At 38.6% G+C, this 16,517-nt stretch overlaps 1 protein-coding gene across 5 annotated transcripts in view; it reads right to left on the reverse strand.

Annotated features, from left to right (window-relative positions):
• Positions 1 to 16,517, reverse strand: part of JMJD1C (jumonji domain containing 1C) — a 168,344-nt gene that overhangs the window by 7,972 nt on the left and 143,855 nt on the right. For all 5 annotated transcript variants that reach the window (XM_075505300.1, XM_075505299.1, XM_075505303.1 and 2 more), the window contains 13 exons: positions 14,608 to 14,809; positions 12,653 to 12,867; positions 11,505 to 11,657; positions 8,502 to 8,591; positions 6,989 to 7,116; positions 6,594 to 6,807; positions 5,894 to 6,108; positions 5,159 to 5,437; positions 4,597 to 4,765; positions 4,095 to 4,185; positions 3,855 to 3,985; positions 2,553 to 2,675; positions 1,363 to 1,502 (listed from right to left, as the gene is read on the reverse strand). In XM_075505300.1, the coding sequence (XP_075361415.1) occupies positions 1,363 to 1,502; positions 2,553 to 2,675; positions 3,855 to 3,985; positions 4,095 to 4,185; positions 4,597 to 4,765; positions 5,159 to 5,437; positions 5,894 to 6,108; positions 6,594 to 6,807; positions 6,989 to 7,116; positions 8,502 to 8,591; positions 11,505 to 11,657; positions 12,653 to 12,867; positions 14,608 to 14,809 (2,150 nt within the window). The remainder of the gene's footprint in view (positions 1 to 1,362; positions 1,503 to 2,552; positions 2,676 to 3,854; positions 3,986 to 4,094; positions 4,186 to 4,596; positions 4,766 to 5,158; positions 5,438 to 5,893; positions 6,109 to 6,593; positions 6,808 to 6,988; positions 7,117 to 8,501; positions 8,592 to 11,504; positions 11,658 to 12,652; positions 12,868 to 14,607; positions 14,810 to 16,517) is intronic.

Here is a 16,517-nt window from a genome sequence, read left to right on the forward strand (position 1 = left end):
CCCCAATTCAATATTTCAAAAATACCACCACACCAAAAATACAAGGCAGTACACAATTCATTCTGGATACCATGGCAAGCTGTGGCAGCAAACAACAAACTTTATTACATACCGTCTTAAGTGCTTCTGTTTTAAACCTGCTGCTCAAAGAGTTTCACAATATCCCTTAATTACTCTGAAAGAAGAAACTCTGAATAATATTCATTGTCCACCTACTCCCTTGCATTCATGACTGTTCACAACTCCCCAAACTGCAGAGCCACCATCTACTTTTTGAATGAACAGAAAAGCCTCGCTGCGTAATTCATAATCTCCTGAAATTAGCTGTATTTTGTTTACTAGTGCTCATTTTTCTCCACAGTTCATCTTGCCAAAGAGCAAATGTTTGAGTCACCAGCTGCCCTGGGACTGAAACACTGCCTTATTGCCCAAGAGAATCTTTACTGCTGAATTTCTTAGGCTATTCCTGCTCACAGTAGAGACCTTGGTGTCCAGCCTGTTTATGGACCCCTTTGGTTTAGCCAGTTAAAACTCATCTGATTTTTTTCCCCACAGTAGAAGACAGTGAAGGCTTCTTTTCCTTGCGCAACCACTTCAGTGATATTTTGGTATTTCTATGTCATCTGCCAAGACTGCCTTCTAGAACATGAAAACATGCTAAAGATAAGGCACAGAAAACTGCTTCCAAGATGGTATCTCTAAATTTAATTAATATCCCAGTGGTGGATATTCATCGTACGTGGTAACGATCTGAAAGTTTTTGATGTGGCTCTAACTTGTTCATCCCATGCTGCCAAAGGAAGATCTGCACCGTAGCTAACGTTGAAGAAGTTTGCTGCCCTTGGGTACATTATCCCCCACCGCTCTCATCTTCACTAACAGCCAAGGCACATTCTTTGAGCTAAGCGACATGACACGCAGTCCTTATGAAGATCGGTGGCTGCTAGGTTGCAAGGTCAGGGGGTTTTTTGCATAGGACAATTCACAAAAATTTCAACATCTGATAATGCAAGAATGGATCAGTGACAGAAAAAACATTATCCTGCAAATGCTAATACTAAAAAAATAAAATTACCCTTTGTATTAGAAAAGGACAAGAACAGATACACATGCCCTCTTGAGCGTTCACAGTTTGCAGGCTACCTGTAACTCTTAAGAGGTGAGTACGTATCATGTTACAGATTTTATTTGTTGACTGATGTAGCAGGTCAATTATAGTTTATTTTATGTGCTAGAAAGGAAAGAATTTTGCTTCCCCTCCTTACCTAAGCATAGGGGTGGGCTTTGTGGTTTTTGCCAGCCCCATTTGACTTATCAGTTACTTAAGATTTTATTTATAAAATATCTTATTATAAATCTAACCTTTTGCAGAAACTCTCTTATCTTGTCAGCATCTTTGCCAGCATAAATGTGCCATAAAGCACCAGGTAATTCACTTGAATCTTTCAACCGCTTCCTTAAAAGGTCATCCAAATCTTCCTCTTCAAACTTCTTCAAAACTCCTAAGATTCAACAAAAATATTTTTAGAAGTGAGACAGAGCTGTCTCTGAAACTAAACACCTTCTTTTCGAATTTCTTGCGTGAGATAGAGCAGATGAAGGTTTGCCGAATACAACAGAAGACCCTGGGTGATCCTCTTGTTCAGTGTTTGTAATTAGTTACTAGAACATGAATGCCATAAATACCTTAAAAATAACATTTGATTTTTAAACTTTTTTACATCTCTCGAATTTGATAGAACACATTCTCCTACCTGAAATAAACAAGCAGGGCTGGCACCAAAAAATTAAGAGATGAAAAAGGTGTTTTCCTGCAGTCAGCAAAAGCAGTGTTTTGCATGCTGTTCTGCAGCAGCTAGTCAAGAAGCTAGAGTTCTCCCAATATGCTAAAGTTTTGCTGCTATTAACTCAGTGCACACGCAAGTGAAAACAAAGCAAATAAAAGACAGCAAACCCTACTGCAGCTCTATTAGTCACACCTAAAATCTACAATTGCTAATTATGGAATGAGAGGACAAAAGAATAAGGGGAAAGAAACAAAACTATTTCAGTGATTTAAAGACTCTTTCACATAAGCAATAAACCTCATACAGAGGACTAACATAACCAATTTAAGCTCTCCAGTGCTGAAAAATTACGTTACAGTCCAAATTCAATACAGCAAACACAGTGCATCCAGAGGGAGCAGAATAAACAGAAGGTTTGGCAAATACATCATTCTGACGTAATTGTTAGAACTACCACAGCTTCCAGAGAAAATCCTTCATCCTGCACTTTCATAAGCCCTGCCAGCCCCAGCGCGGGAATGGTACATCAATTATAGGTAATGGCAAAAAGAGTGAAAAAGAGTTTGAAATACCATTTCATAATTCATGAACTGCAGTGTATTTTATGCAGAATTAATGTGTGCGCAAATTCTTGAAACAAAGAATCTCCCAGGTTTAAGCAAGTACGTATGGACATCTTTCATCCGCTTCAAGAGAACAGTGTCAATTTTAAAAGTTTCAGATCATTCATCCCATCTACACCTCTTACAATGAGCTTCCCTTTACCTGATTTGGAAAGTACTCCATTTCCTTTCGCTATGCCAACATAAACAAGGATGTTCACAACATCAGAAACTTCAATATGGAGATTTGTGGTTCCTATGTCATGGTCTTTAGTAGCAGCCACACCTATGTTACAAGATAAAATTAAGATTTTTTTTCTATTGCATATTCACCTTCAAACAGAAATGTGCAACAGCTAGCTGAGAAGAAACTTCTGAAAGTACACCAAGCATCACAGAAAAACATTTTATGTACAGACAGGCTTTAATGTGAAAATACTGAGATACACAAACTACAACCGTGCTTTTGCTGCACTTGCTCAACAAGAAAATGTTACTTTTTTAACTTAAGATACCTCTTAGCCCAAGTAACTGTCTGTACATAGCAGTTGTATCAGAACAAAACACATTTCAGCAGAATAATTAAACACATTTCCTGACCACTACGTTCCTTCCCAATCTTTCAACCTTTCAGATTGTCCAGGGCTGAATACAAGTACCATGAATACACAAGGTTATCAAATCAGATGTGTCGCTTTTGTGCCTAGCTGTAAGCTGAGGTCTTAACCAAAAGAAATCCCCAAGCAAAGGGGAAAATAAATTTTAGTTCTAAGAGGTGAAAACATACATGCTTAAGTCAAAAGGACATTTCAGAACACTAAGCCTTGCAGCAGTATTACATAAGTGTCATTAATGATTCAGTTCTTCAGACCCATGCCTTGATTGCTATCGTTAATATGTTTCTTTCAAAGGACATCTGGAGAAGTTTTTAAATCAAAGCTATCATGCTACAAATTACAACTCATTTCTTGTCCTATTACAACAATTTGTAAAACAGAATTGAACAAATTTGCAAAAGAAGGAGCAGCTGGAAAAGGTCTGAGGGAAGGAAACAGCCTTTTCTAAACAGGTTTGAGTGTACAGCATGCAATACAAATACAAATTATGAGAAAAATGTTGAGATTTATTTATAACCAGAATTATGAACACAATAGTATTTCATGAAGTATTCTGTCATATGGTATTATTAAAGACAGGATCTCTCTTTGTGTAAAAGTAGCTAACCATTTATATGCCTCAGAAGACTATAACAGCACAAGAAAAGGTAGAAAGAAATGCAGAAGCAAATAAACTCTCATGCCTGAGGTGGCTGTACTGTTAATATGCAAGTCAGTAAAGTATTTCTCCTACATTCAGCGAACAATTATCCTCCAAGGAAGCTCAGCTTTCTATCAAGCATTATAATGTGTGACATTCTACACTCCTAAGTGAAGAGGTAACTGCTACACTTCTAAGGCATACTCACCATATGCACTGCATAGTCTGGGTCCCAGATCTGGACGGACAAAAAATCCTGGCAGATGAGAAGCCAAGTTTAGTTTTCCTTCTGGACTACAGTATTCAGGCAAGGGTAAACTTTTTAATAAGTCCTCATATCTGGAGGAGAAAAGAAGAAGAATTGTAATGGAATTTGTGTCATTACACAAAGAGAAAAAAAACCAACATGGAGATTGACTTAAGAATATCTAATATCAAACTCAAATACCTTGCTGGCATCATAGCCTTAAAATCTTCACCAGAAGGCCAATCTTTCAGTTTTAGTAGAGCTGTTTCCCCATTTTTTATTTTCTGCCGTTCTGCAAGTAACATAGAAATTACTAAAAACTAATATACTGTGGTTTACTTTATTCAACTAAAACATATAAACCGAACTCTTAACTTGCCTATAAAGATTTCATTCATAAATCAGGAGATAATTAATTTCAAGACTCAAGAAGGATACAAAGCAAACTCAATTAGTTGACGAACAACGACATTTGTTTGGTTTCTTAGTCAGACCTAACTAGTATATTAGTGTATCTTTAATTCTGCAAAGGTACAAAAATGCAAGTTTCCATCACATTCTCTGGAAACAGATTACCTAGAACTTTCTTTTTAAAAGAAAGTTTCTTCAAAGCCTCAAGATCCGTAAAGAATATTTTTAACTGCAGTTTCTAACATTGACTATGTTCAGAAATCAATGGAATAATACATTTAAAGTAACATACTTGAAACATCTTCAAAACCATCCCAGAACTCCTTGACATTGGTGTTTGAAATAATACTGTCTTTGCAATTCAAGATATCAGCTTGCTGGTTTCCAAAATCTAGACTAATTGATTCAGCTTTCCACAGGCTGAAGTTCATTTTCTTATGCATACCGGACACTAAAACAGGCTGTAAAAAATAAAATAAAATAATCAATACTTATCCTTTCGGAAGTAAACACCTCCTTCAATTAAACCCGAGTACAAATGCATCCGAAACACACACTGAAGACCTTGACCCTACTAAGCTGTTAATACTTCCTCCAATAGCAACCATACCCAAGATGTCATACACACATCTTTTTGGAATTTGAATCTCTGTAACACTAATTTTTTATTTATTATTAGCAGCTAACTGAAGTTTAAACTACACAAGGTTCATATGTAGGCTATACCTGACAAGCTTTTGCCCACTGCTAACAATACATTTTCAAACATGGAGTTAGGCAAATTTGTACTTTAACACAGCTCCCCTGGAGTTAATACTGAGGTCACTTTATAGACCGAACAGCTCAATACCTACCCTTCCTTGTTTCCAGCACTCTTTGAAGAGCTTCCAGTTGTTGTTGTTTTTATGGTCTCTGAGCCACAAAACATGCTTATCACAGATCCATGAATACTGAATATCACTGTACAGTTTACTGCAGTCGTCCTGAATACATTTTCTGTCATCCTTTGGCTCATCTTTTATTTCAGATTTTACATTTATCTTTGGTGCTCTATTTGGTGGAATCTTGTTTTCTACTACCGAAGCAATTATGTCATCAAGAATGTTTGGCATGGTCCTTCCACTCTTGCCACTCTATTAGAAAACAAACAAATATATGCTTAAACAATGTAAAAGCAAATAAAGTTAATGCAATTCCTTTTGCAGTAGCATGACAACATTTCATTACCAATTAGAAGCTTGCAGTTATCTACTTCCTTTATAGAAAACTGCATGCATTCTTCCATGGAAAAAGTTAGAAATACACAATTACAAAACTCAATATATTGGAATCTTCCTTTGCTTTGTCAGGTTAAGGCTTTATCTAACTTCATGGACATTTTCTTCATAGTATGTATCAATTATCAATATATATATATTTAAAAAAAAAAAAAAAATGTCAGTGCAAATGTGTGTGTGTGTATAAAGTTTTAATTATAAATGAGAATTTAAAGCAATACAGCTATCAGACTGCTGTAAGTACAATGTACCAAAACAAATTATAGAGATTTTCAAATCCGATATAAAAACGTGCATCTTGTAAACACTTACTGCTGTTCCTGTAGAGTAAACTGGAGCAAAAGCAATACCAGCATCTGTAGAACCTAGACGCAGTTTGCCTGCTGTTGTAGTTAATAAATCTCGTAAGGTTGAGCCCTGCTCGTTGTTCTGGGACGCAGGAGGGGAGCTTTTACAGTTTTGGGACTCCAAATTATCCTGGTCTTTCTCTTCCTTTGAATGTTTTCCAGAAGGACATTCTTTGTTCTCTAAAACAACAATAATCATTGGAAGTTTACACTGTTGTATCACAATGCAGACATAGGAACAGCACCAGTATCCTGCATTTTATAGTGGTGGCAATATACTGTAGCACTAGCACTTTATTCACCTGAAAACACACCAGAGGATGAACTAGATCCTTCAAAATGCAGTCAAACAGTGTGACCATGAAAAGGCCTTCCTCAGCATCTCAGACATGCAGCTGAGTGAGTACCTGTCACAAATGAGAGATGCTGTAGCTGGAAATACTGCCACATTACACATGCATTCCACTAGTGGCTCTTCTGGTAACAGATTCTGATGCCACCAGGAGAAGGCATTGCAGTTTCAAGATTAAAATTAAGGGGGAAAAGAACATCACCTTTTCTTTTTGTTGAACAGAAAACTGTGTGAATTTTTCCTAATTAATTCAATTACGTATGACTGGTGCCCCCAAAGTCATGGACATGATATGACAATTTCAAATAGATACCTTTCTTTTCTTCTCTGGCTTTCTGCTCTGCAAGATCAGCTAACCAATGCAGTGGTGACTGGGATTCAGGCGGTGTTAACTTGCTGTCTGTGCTTACATCACTCCTTGGACTTGTATTACCATTTGTCTCGGACTTTTGAGGAGTATTCTGCTGTTGAGACTCAGGCATGCACAGAGAAATTTTATTACTGTGGTTAAGGACATTCTGCAAAACCTGTAAAGAACAAATTTATTTTCAAGTATATGACTTTGCTTTAATGTATTTCAAAGACAAGGCTAGCATTTAACCATCCTATATGCAAATTAAAATGCAACTGGTACTATTCAAATATAAAAATCCACAAGAACCCGAACATCTGAACAAACTGCGATGTATACACCCATTTTAGACTCACCTGAGACACACCATTCATTGCAGGGAGCTTGCCAGCTTGTGTGCTCTGCTTGCTGGTACACTGACAATGGGATTTAATTTCAAATTTTTCTCTAATATTGTGCATAGCATCTAGAAGATCTGTCAACACTAGAAGACAATTAGGAAGAAAACCATCAGCAGCTCTCAATCATTTTGTGACCTCTTTACAATACACACACTATGATGTTAAAATGCTATCTCATTAAAAATGCTGAATTTAATGCTCAAAAACACTATAAAAAGACTGTCCAATTTACCTTAAAGTTTGTGCAGAAAGAGACATGATCTTTAATTAAATAATTGCATACCACCCTTCTGAATAATCTAACCTTTACTCTGCATTCCCATTGCATGGCACACAAGCAAGCCAGTCATTCATTATTTACTACTCATTGTTCAACTGGTGCATCATTGCTTCATTCAATAAAACCATCAAACTACAGAATGAAGTGAGCCACTTTTTGACAAAAAAAACTGGTACGTGATCATGAAATTTAAGGCTGTTTGGTAGTGCATACGCACAGAAGAACAAAACTGAGGTTATGGAGGCAGTCTTCACTATGCCATTTCCAGATGAGTGGCTCACTTCACAATTTAAAATTAAAACCAGTTTCAGTCTGGAACCTGCTCTGGGGAACGTCACAATTTGAATTTATTATGGAATCTAACCAACCTTCATTTCTACCTGAACTAACATGCAACAACCCATAAAATAATGACTGGATCTGTATTTCCAGCTTAAAATAACATGGGAATTTGCTTAACAAGTTTAAAGGCACATTTGAGTTTTCTATTCTCTGCTCTGCATCAATACTGCCAGAGATCACAAGTAAAGTTGCACTAGCAACAACCACCACACCTAACCACACTTCTTATAACCAAAACTTGTTTGGTTATAAGAAAAACTCTGAATTTTGCTGGGTTTAGGATTACTGTTTAGTTTTTCATTTATCACAAGCTCCTTTACTGTGTTTTGCTTTAAGATGCTCAGTCAGATATCCAACCAAAACCACACTTCTTTTTTTTTTTTTTTTTTTTGGGGGGGGGGGGGGGGGGGGGGGGGGGGAAGGAAGGACACGATGCAACAGAAAACAGTGAAAAACAAATCTCCAAAAATCTGTTGCCACTTAATGTTCCTTGGCAGTACTATTCTAAGATTTTCTTTTAACAGCTAACGTCAGATTTATTAAGTACATTCTGGCTGGTTTATTCTGCTCTGAAAAGGTACAAAACAGTCACCAAAAAACAGCCTGAATTTCTTCACTGCCTGTCCCTGAAACCCCTTCAGACATCTGTCAGCATACGCCTCTTTCTCTCTTCATCATCTGTGTCCCTTGCTGTCAACTGCCCAAAATCACTTGCCTTCCTGCAATGATTTGACACAATTTGCAGGTTTTTAAATGGAAAATGAGAGGTTTCAAGAAACAACTCTGGCCTCTCTTCACAGAAAGAGGTGGGAAAAAAAACACATCCTGCCTGTTTGCAGGTCTTACCAGAGCCTGGAATGATCTGTGTTGGCATCAGGTGTTTGTGATCATGAGGCTGTCCCTTCACACACTTCATCCAGGCATATAACTCCTTATCTGCAAAATAACATTGCCAATTGTTTTACTTCACTTACAGTGGTACACAGAGCTACCTAACTAACATTTTTCAGATTTGTTTTAGTTAGAAACGGTTTTCTACACATACTGTAAGTCTTCTGTCCTGGTATCCTGAGTGACAAAGATTTGCATGCAACAACTACTTTTCACAATAAGGAAAAGAATAAAGGGTTTTAACAATACTGAAAACTGAAGTAGTAGCATCTGTAACAGAGATCCTTGCCAATAACCTCAAAGTTTTGAAGCATACTCCCTTTATTACATTTAGAGTGTTGCAAATTTAGCATACACCGAAATGCTGTACAGTCACAATTGAAGCAGTGAGACGCCCTTGACGAATTCTAACATGGAAAAGAGACACAACTAGGCTGTGGTTCTATGACCAATTTAATTTGACACAATTCACACTCCAACTAAAAGTGACTGTCTTCAACCAGAGAGGGCCAAACAAGCCAAAAAGATGAATTTTTTACTGAATCAATTCTCTGATTTGGCCTACCATGCAGCTACACCGATGTTACTGGTGGCACAAAGGAGAGGGAAGTTGCATCATGGATTTATGTCAGATTAAAGCAACCATGAAACCACAAGTCTCTATGTACTGGTTGAAAATCGTTTGTGGCAGCAGAGAGGCCCTAACTGGTAGGACAGAGAGGCTTTCTATAAAGTTTCAGGAAGAATGTCCCTGCCAGAAAAATATGCAGTGTAAAGACAAGACAGAGGAAGAATGAGAGCAAAGAACATCTGGCCAAGCAACTGGTCGCTGATCTGCTATGTGATTTTGAGGCACAAATACAAATGCAATTTCTCTCTCAACTCCCAGTCTTGTATCCTATCCACTGAACTGCTAGTTTTAAGAGACTTCAAATCTTTTTACTAGTTTGCTCAGCTCTAGCAATGTAAACTAAGGAGAGTACAATAAGGGAAGCATTTAGCACATTAAAAGCATTATTTTCTTGCACTGTAATGGATACACAACTTACCAAATGTTCCTTTCACATAAATATTAGATATTTTTTTTTTTTTTTTTTAAGCTATTTTGTAGTTTTTGTAACTCCTAAAACACTGAAATATATAACTGGACACGAACATAAACCAAATCAAAAAACAAAACAGCATATATCTGCTTAAAGTATTTTATCACTGAAATGCTGTAATATGGCATTCCACTTGATGGTGCCATGAACTGTCTGAAGGTAATAATGGATGCACATTCATTCATTCATGTAGTAATCAGAGAAGTCATTGATAAATATCTGAATATGGAATATTTAAACCTCTAACATTCCTGCTGAAGCAGGGGGAAACCAGTGTATTCCCCATTACATTTAGCAACTGTAAAAACAACTACCGGTTCCAGGAAAAATGGTGTAATATAAAATATAAATCCATATATAGATATAGATGGGTGGTTCTGAGCTTTGTAAGAGAGTGCCAAAGGAGAGATATAGTTCACACAAATACTACAGCACCTTTAGAAATAAAGCCACAAAGAGTGCTGTTAAGGGCCAATTTACGGGATAACAAGAGGGAAGCTATCGTACTTCTGCTTTTGCATGTAACGTTGTCATGAACAGTAATGAGAAAGTCTTCCCTGTTAGAAGACTGAAAAGAAGCCTGCTTCTGTATACTGCTTTTTTAAGCTTTGAAGACGTTTTACTAAAATTTTCCTGGCTGGTTAACACGCACACTATAAAAAGCCTCTGACTGCATGTTCCCACTACGGTAAATAATGTTCGGCATACATCCCAAAAGCCACGTCAGATGGATGCACACACAGTCTTCAGCCAGTTAAGAGCTGCTGAAGCAGCCTCCAGCATTCAAGCATTAACGACTGTTCCCAGTCTTGGAAAACACCGACATTATTTCCCCAGAAACTTCAGGCTTTGATAGAAGTCTCTGGGAACATCCTACAACCACAGTGTAGGAGGCTCTCACTGCAAGCCAAGGACAAAAGTAGATTAGTCTCTCCATTTATTAAAGATTTGCCATCTAACAGTTAAACCTTGTTTTACTTTATTTTACTAACATTTCACATCTGTTACATTCTGCTGCTATGACAAACATGGAAATGCTTTTCAAAACAGCATTATACTTGAATCAGTTCCTGGCGCAGTGTTTGACCGCAGGACTGTGCCAGGGCACAATGCCTGCCACCCAGGGGAAGGTAGCCCTTTCCAGCAAGCAGCCTGAGCACCAATGTCACAGCCGAGGGCTGAATGACCAGATCAATCTTGCAAGCCATTCTTCCTTTCAGTTGCAACCGGGCTGGGTCACTCAGAAATTACAGGTTTGCAAGTCAGTCCTGTTATACTTCACTACAGACTAAACTAGACATTTCCATTAAGGCACAGGAATTAGATTAAACTGAGTAGGTGTGTAGGCTGATGGATTGTGAAACCTCCATTAACACTCATTTTAAATACTATGGGAAGTAGTTTTCTCCTTGTCTTTTTTATTATAAAAAAGTAGGCTGTTAAGTCAATATGACAAACCATGTACTCTGAAGGGAGGACTCCAGAAAGCACTCAAATCAAGGCAAGTCTTAACAGCAATGAGTTACCATAAAGCAGGGAGGTGTAATGGAGTGCCAGTCTCACAGCTGAAGAACAAGATTTAACCTTGAGGGGCAAGGCACAAGGAATCCAAGACAATCCACACAAAAAGACTGAAAAGTAGACAAAGACCTAAAATAGCCCCCACAGCAGTTGCTTTCTGAATGACTGATTCTCCATCTACCGACAAAAAAGGAGGTGAAAAAGATCTAAGAGAAACCAAAACACACAAGCAGTAATTTAACAGTTTACAGAAAGGCAGTTACACTAGTGGATCAGCAGCACTACAACTGAGAATAAACAGCATATACAATACTCTAGTTCATAAAGAACTGACCTCTAGAACTTTTTCTTTCCTTTGCCTTGTAACAATCTAGGCAGACCACAAATCCACATTTTTGGCAGACCCAATGAATGTTAAATAATGTGGCTTCACATGCATCACACATCTCACGGACTCCTCTCACTGCTCTCTTCCATGCAATTTTGGCTGAAATACAAAATAAGCAGAATAAAAGGACTGAAATTTAAATGCAAAGCACAGAATGAATAGTCTTTATAGATGAAGCATTCGTAATTTTCCCCTCAGACGCAACTGGGTGTCGGGGGAGGAAAGCGATCCTTCATAAACAGGCCATCAACATCTACCCCCTTAGTTGCATCACGCAGCATCCCCATCAATACTAGTATCAGTACACTATAAAGAAATTAAAACATCCAAAAAACACAGACTAAAGTAATACAGAAAGAATATCCCTGCCTAACATGCGTGTGTTACAAGTATGAAGAACAACTTCTTTAACATATACTTTTCACTCCATGCAATGAAGAGAACTGGGTCTTTCACCTGACTGCCTATGGGACATGTTTAATTTCAAGGGCAGCCAAACTGGTGAGTCAGATGATTAAAGTTGGCAGGAGGGGAGGGAGGTGCCTGTCCCAGAGACCTGGCCAGTACTTCTGCTTTCTGCTGCCCCCCCCCCCCTTGCCTGAAATTAGCCCATTTAAAGCCTGTGCCTATCTGCTGTGGGCCAGAAGGATGGACTAATTGTGGCCTTGGTGGGGGGGAAGCAACAGTGTTAGCACACGCTCCACAGGGCCTACACTGTCACATTATTCTCCTTTGTTTTGGGAAGGAGACACGTCAGAAACGCAGTGTCTCTTGGCAGGAGTCGGTACCTGGCACGCTGCAGGCCTTGGCTTGGAGCTGGCCGCTCTGGCCGGAGAGCTGGAGGCCAAGCTGGGAACAGAGGCTGCTCCAACCCCAACAGCAGCCTGGCCGTGGCCCAGCACAGCCACCAGCGCCGGGAGGGGGAACGGGCTGGCCCTGCCCCTTCCCGACATACCCTCTTACAAAATAGCCTAGGAAAATCCAACGTGACAGTCCGGTGAAGTGAGCTACTCGAAAGGAAGCAACGGGTCATGATGAATGCAAACACTCGAGTAAAACTGCAGAACACTTGAGAGCGTTTGAGATTTCCTTACCGTCTTTTTTCACCCAGGACATGGCCGTTTTCTCAGATGTTACTAACTGACAAAATTTATCACCTATAATATCTAGAATGTATTTAGAAGTTTCTAGGTCCAGTTCATCATCATCATAGTTTTCATGTGTCCATAAACTCAATGCTTCATCATCATATTGATCAGGAGAGGAGAAACCATCTATCCTAACCACTCCGTTCTTACTGAAAGATAACCTAGAAATGAAAGAAGATAGTTTAACTGCATATTTCATTATATTCTGTGACTTACAGTTTACTTGCTAATTTACTTTACTGCTTATGTCTCACAAGTACATTTTCTTTACCTTCTTTAGCATCCTGCCTTATTTTTTAATTTAAAAATAAATCCTACTGCCAAAACTGGTTTTAAAATTAACAGTAAGGAAGCATGAAAACTAAAACTAACTTTTTAAGCACTTTCTGCATTCAGTTTACTCATCATTCTCTCTCTGTAACAGTTATTACTGCTTTAAAATTGGGAGACAGGAAAATTCTCTGGTTTTTTTGATGCCAAAGTTTTGTTCCACCTATTCCTCCCCTTTAATTTTCAGAGCAACTGTGACAGCAATCACTCAGTCTGACTCATATTTTATAGATCTTTCTATGCTACTGCTCTCATACTCAGTAAACAGGAGTTTGAACACTGTATTTAAGTCTTTCTAGACAGAACAAATGACTAATACAAGATAACATTTTTGTATCCACTAATTGCTGATCTTTAAAATAACTAAAGGCTTTCCTGTTATCCTACCTGATAACCATTCCACTAACCTTGCCTATATGTAGCCTATTTTTAAGCTGTAACAATTAATTATTCCATCTTGCATAATACAGGATAATTCATTATACCTATGCGATTATTATAACAGTTAAGGAATTTTACAGTAACACCAGTAAAATCATCCTGAATTCAGACCTAAGTACCAAAAATCGTATTTGGATATGTATTTAATGAACAAGACGAAATGAATTTAGTTACAATAACGACTTCCAACAGTAGTGCAAACTTCGTTTACAATTCAAGCCCTACTATCTAAATACAATGTAAATAACTAAACTGTTGTAAATTTTACCACAATATATTCAAAACATTCAAATTTTTATATTCCATAACTGTGTTTTAAAATGTTGGCAAAACTTTATCACTGCTGTTCTCTCCTTTATACAAGAGAAAAAACCCAAAACTCCTACACTGCCACATTAGGAAGCAAATATTCTTATGCAGAAGGTATTCCGAGTCCAAACTTGCAATGATTCCTGTAGGACTACCAAGTCTTGTAACCAAAGCTTCATTCTAAAAAATTAAACCCAATCTAGGGAACAATTTCCTGTCCAAAACGAGTTGGATATATACTGACAACACAGCCCACGTGCAAATTAAAGCCGTTTTGTTCTGTCTCGATAGCTGTTCTGCCCACGCCACATATGCTACGCTGCATCCTGGGAAATTTTCTTCCCGCCCTGTGAGTCTTCTTTGATTGGCCATAAATTGTGAAAACGAGGTCACAACTCCTCTGTCCTCAGAAAACTGCCAGAAAACCCTGAGCAGCATTCCCACCATATACTGGCATAAGAACAATTATGAATTAGTGCAACTCTGTGGTTGTACAACTTGTCCAGAACAACTGAAGCTTGCCTTTTGAAAATCCCACTTCAAATATCAGACACCTGTGTAATGGTGATGTGCTGTATTTTCTGCTTGCCTAAGGTACACTGGGCAGCTGTTCTGATGTCTTTGCTACAAAGCTTTAAACAGCAATGAAGTCAATCCACAAAAGAAATACAAATGTAAATACTGTTAAATTAGACGGTGTCTTTTATCAGGCAGACTGACTGAGCCAGAAAAGTCAGACAGACTTTCAAGCATGCAAGTCCTTTGTCAGTCTTATTTTCAAAAGTTAAAATACCACATTATCAGGAAATAGCTATACTTACCGACGAAAGTAGTAAAATCTACAAAATACTGGTGAGTGAGTTGGTTCTTCTCCTTTCTTACTTCTTATTAACCTACATTCTCTGCATTTTTGCAAATTTGGTCCTATTTCAGAGCAAGAATCATCCTGCAAAAAGGACTCTCCCGTTTGCTTCAGCTTCTTTACTTTGCGCCAATCTTTTAACACTGAGCGAGGTATACCAGCTGCAAAAGTAAGGAGTTTCAGATGAGGTACTGGCAGCCCTTATTCGCAGAACCCAGTCAGATCAGTCAGCGTTCAACAATTCTGAAAGTACATTTGTTACCTGCATAACATATTTCATTATTACTTCCATTTGTCCGCCTGTCAGCACCGAAGTTTAAAAAGCATAGCTACCAATTAGACTTATACAGGCAGGAGCACAGTTAACTACTTGCTCAGCTACCAGGAATACCTAGGACACTGTATTTTCTCTCAGATTAGGTGTATTGTTCACCAAATATTCCACTAAAACCATCTTCAGAATCTCCTTCTTACAAAACAAGCAAAGAAATACAATACCCCAAGAAAGGTAGGTTTGAATTCTGTTTCAAGTGAAGATGTATGCATAAAAGGCAACAATTTAACAAATGAAAGTGGAGCTTAAAAAAAAAATAAATATCCTACTCCTTCAAAATTTACTTTTGCTGAGGGTTACAGATATGATTACAGAAAAGCAGCTCTATTCACATGTAACTCACCTGAACTTAATGTAAACTATTTGGCATAAGGAAGAACAGAATCCACTTACTCTGTCAAGTTTGTTGGCTTTGCCAACTGCGAAGCAGTGCTGCTAAGCAGTACAATTCTATTTTCGATACAAAAGTCAGCAGATCTGACACAGAGTAACATGAGGAGCAAATCTATTAAGTAATACTTGCAATTTTCACATACACATTTTGAAACGGAACCATGTTGTTATTTAACCAGGCTTTCATTTTAATGACTTTTAAAAGTGGCACCAGTTTTATCTGCAGATAGATAGGACTATCTGTCATTTCGTCTACCACTACTCTGGAAAGTTCATGTCCTGTAAACACGGATCTCATGTAGAATGGTAGAGAGGTCAGGGTGCTAACTCTGGACTTGGTACCCAGGTTCAGATCTGTATTTTGCCAGAGATGATTTGTGCAAACTTTGCAAGTGACAGACTGCCTATGCCTCAGTTCATGGCCTACAAAATGCACTCCTGCATGACAGTAACTGGATTAAAACCTGAGTAGAAAAGGCCAAAGGACAGGTTTACTAGTCCAAAACAATGTTTTCTGCCTTGGAACCAGAGATCCTGGGAGTCATCTGGGAGCTGCTAGACCTCAAGTTCTGCGGGTAGGAACTTGCAAGACCCCCAACACTTGCAGGACTGTAAAATGCCTTGCTTTGCAGGAGGGAGCCTTGCAGCCTGGAGCTCTGAGCGCTCTGGCTAGCACACAGGCTCCCAGGGCTTTCCGAAACAGCATTGGGACAAAGCAGTTTTCAAGCCTGGCAGTATCCAGATACCACCCACGTTGCAAAACTGCTACCAAGCCCCCGATCCTGAATCACAGTTATCTTCAGCCACTTAGGGGGAGCCCAGGCAGCCATCCCATGGGGACCTGTGCTTTCCTGAAAGCTCCTCAAGGTTCATTATGTTTTTGTATAAATCTTTGTGGGAAGTCCTTTTCCTAAGAAATTCCCTGACTAGCGCGCTCTCAGAAACTATAACGAAGCTCTCCCAAGATAAACTGACAGGAGCATCAGAAATGCTCATCTATTTAATGATTCAAGTAGGAGAAACAGACAGAAAGACCCCAGGTCTATTAAGATTTCACGAGAAGATGGCAAGCACAAGAAGCTGCTACCACAGGACAGGCCCAACCTGTCAATGTGCAGGACATAGGCTGTGCGACTCACAAC

The sequence above is a fragment of the Mycteria americana genome, chromosome 6 (assembly GCF_035582795.1).
Source record: "Mycteria americana isolate JAX WOST 10 ecotype Jacksonville Zoo and Gardens chromosome 6, USCA_MyAme_1.0, whole genome shotgun sequence".
In the NCBI taxonomy this organism is placed as follows: Eukaryota; Metazoa; Chordata; class Aves; order Ciconiiformes; family Ciconiidae; genus Mycteria; species Mycteria americana.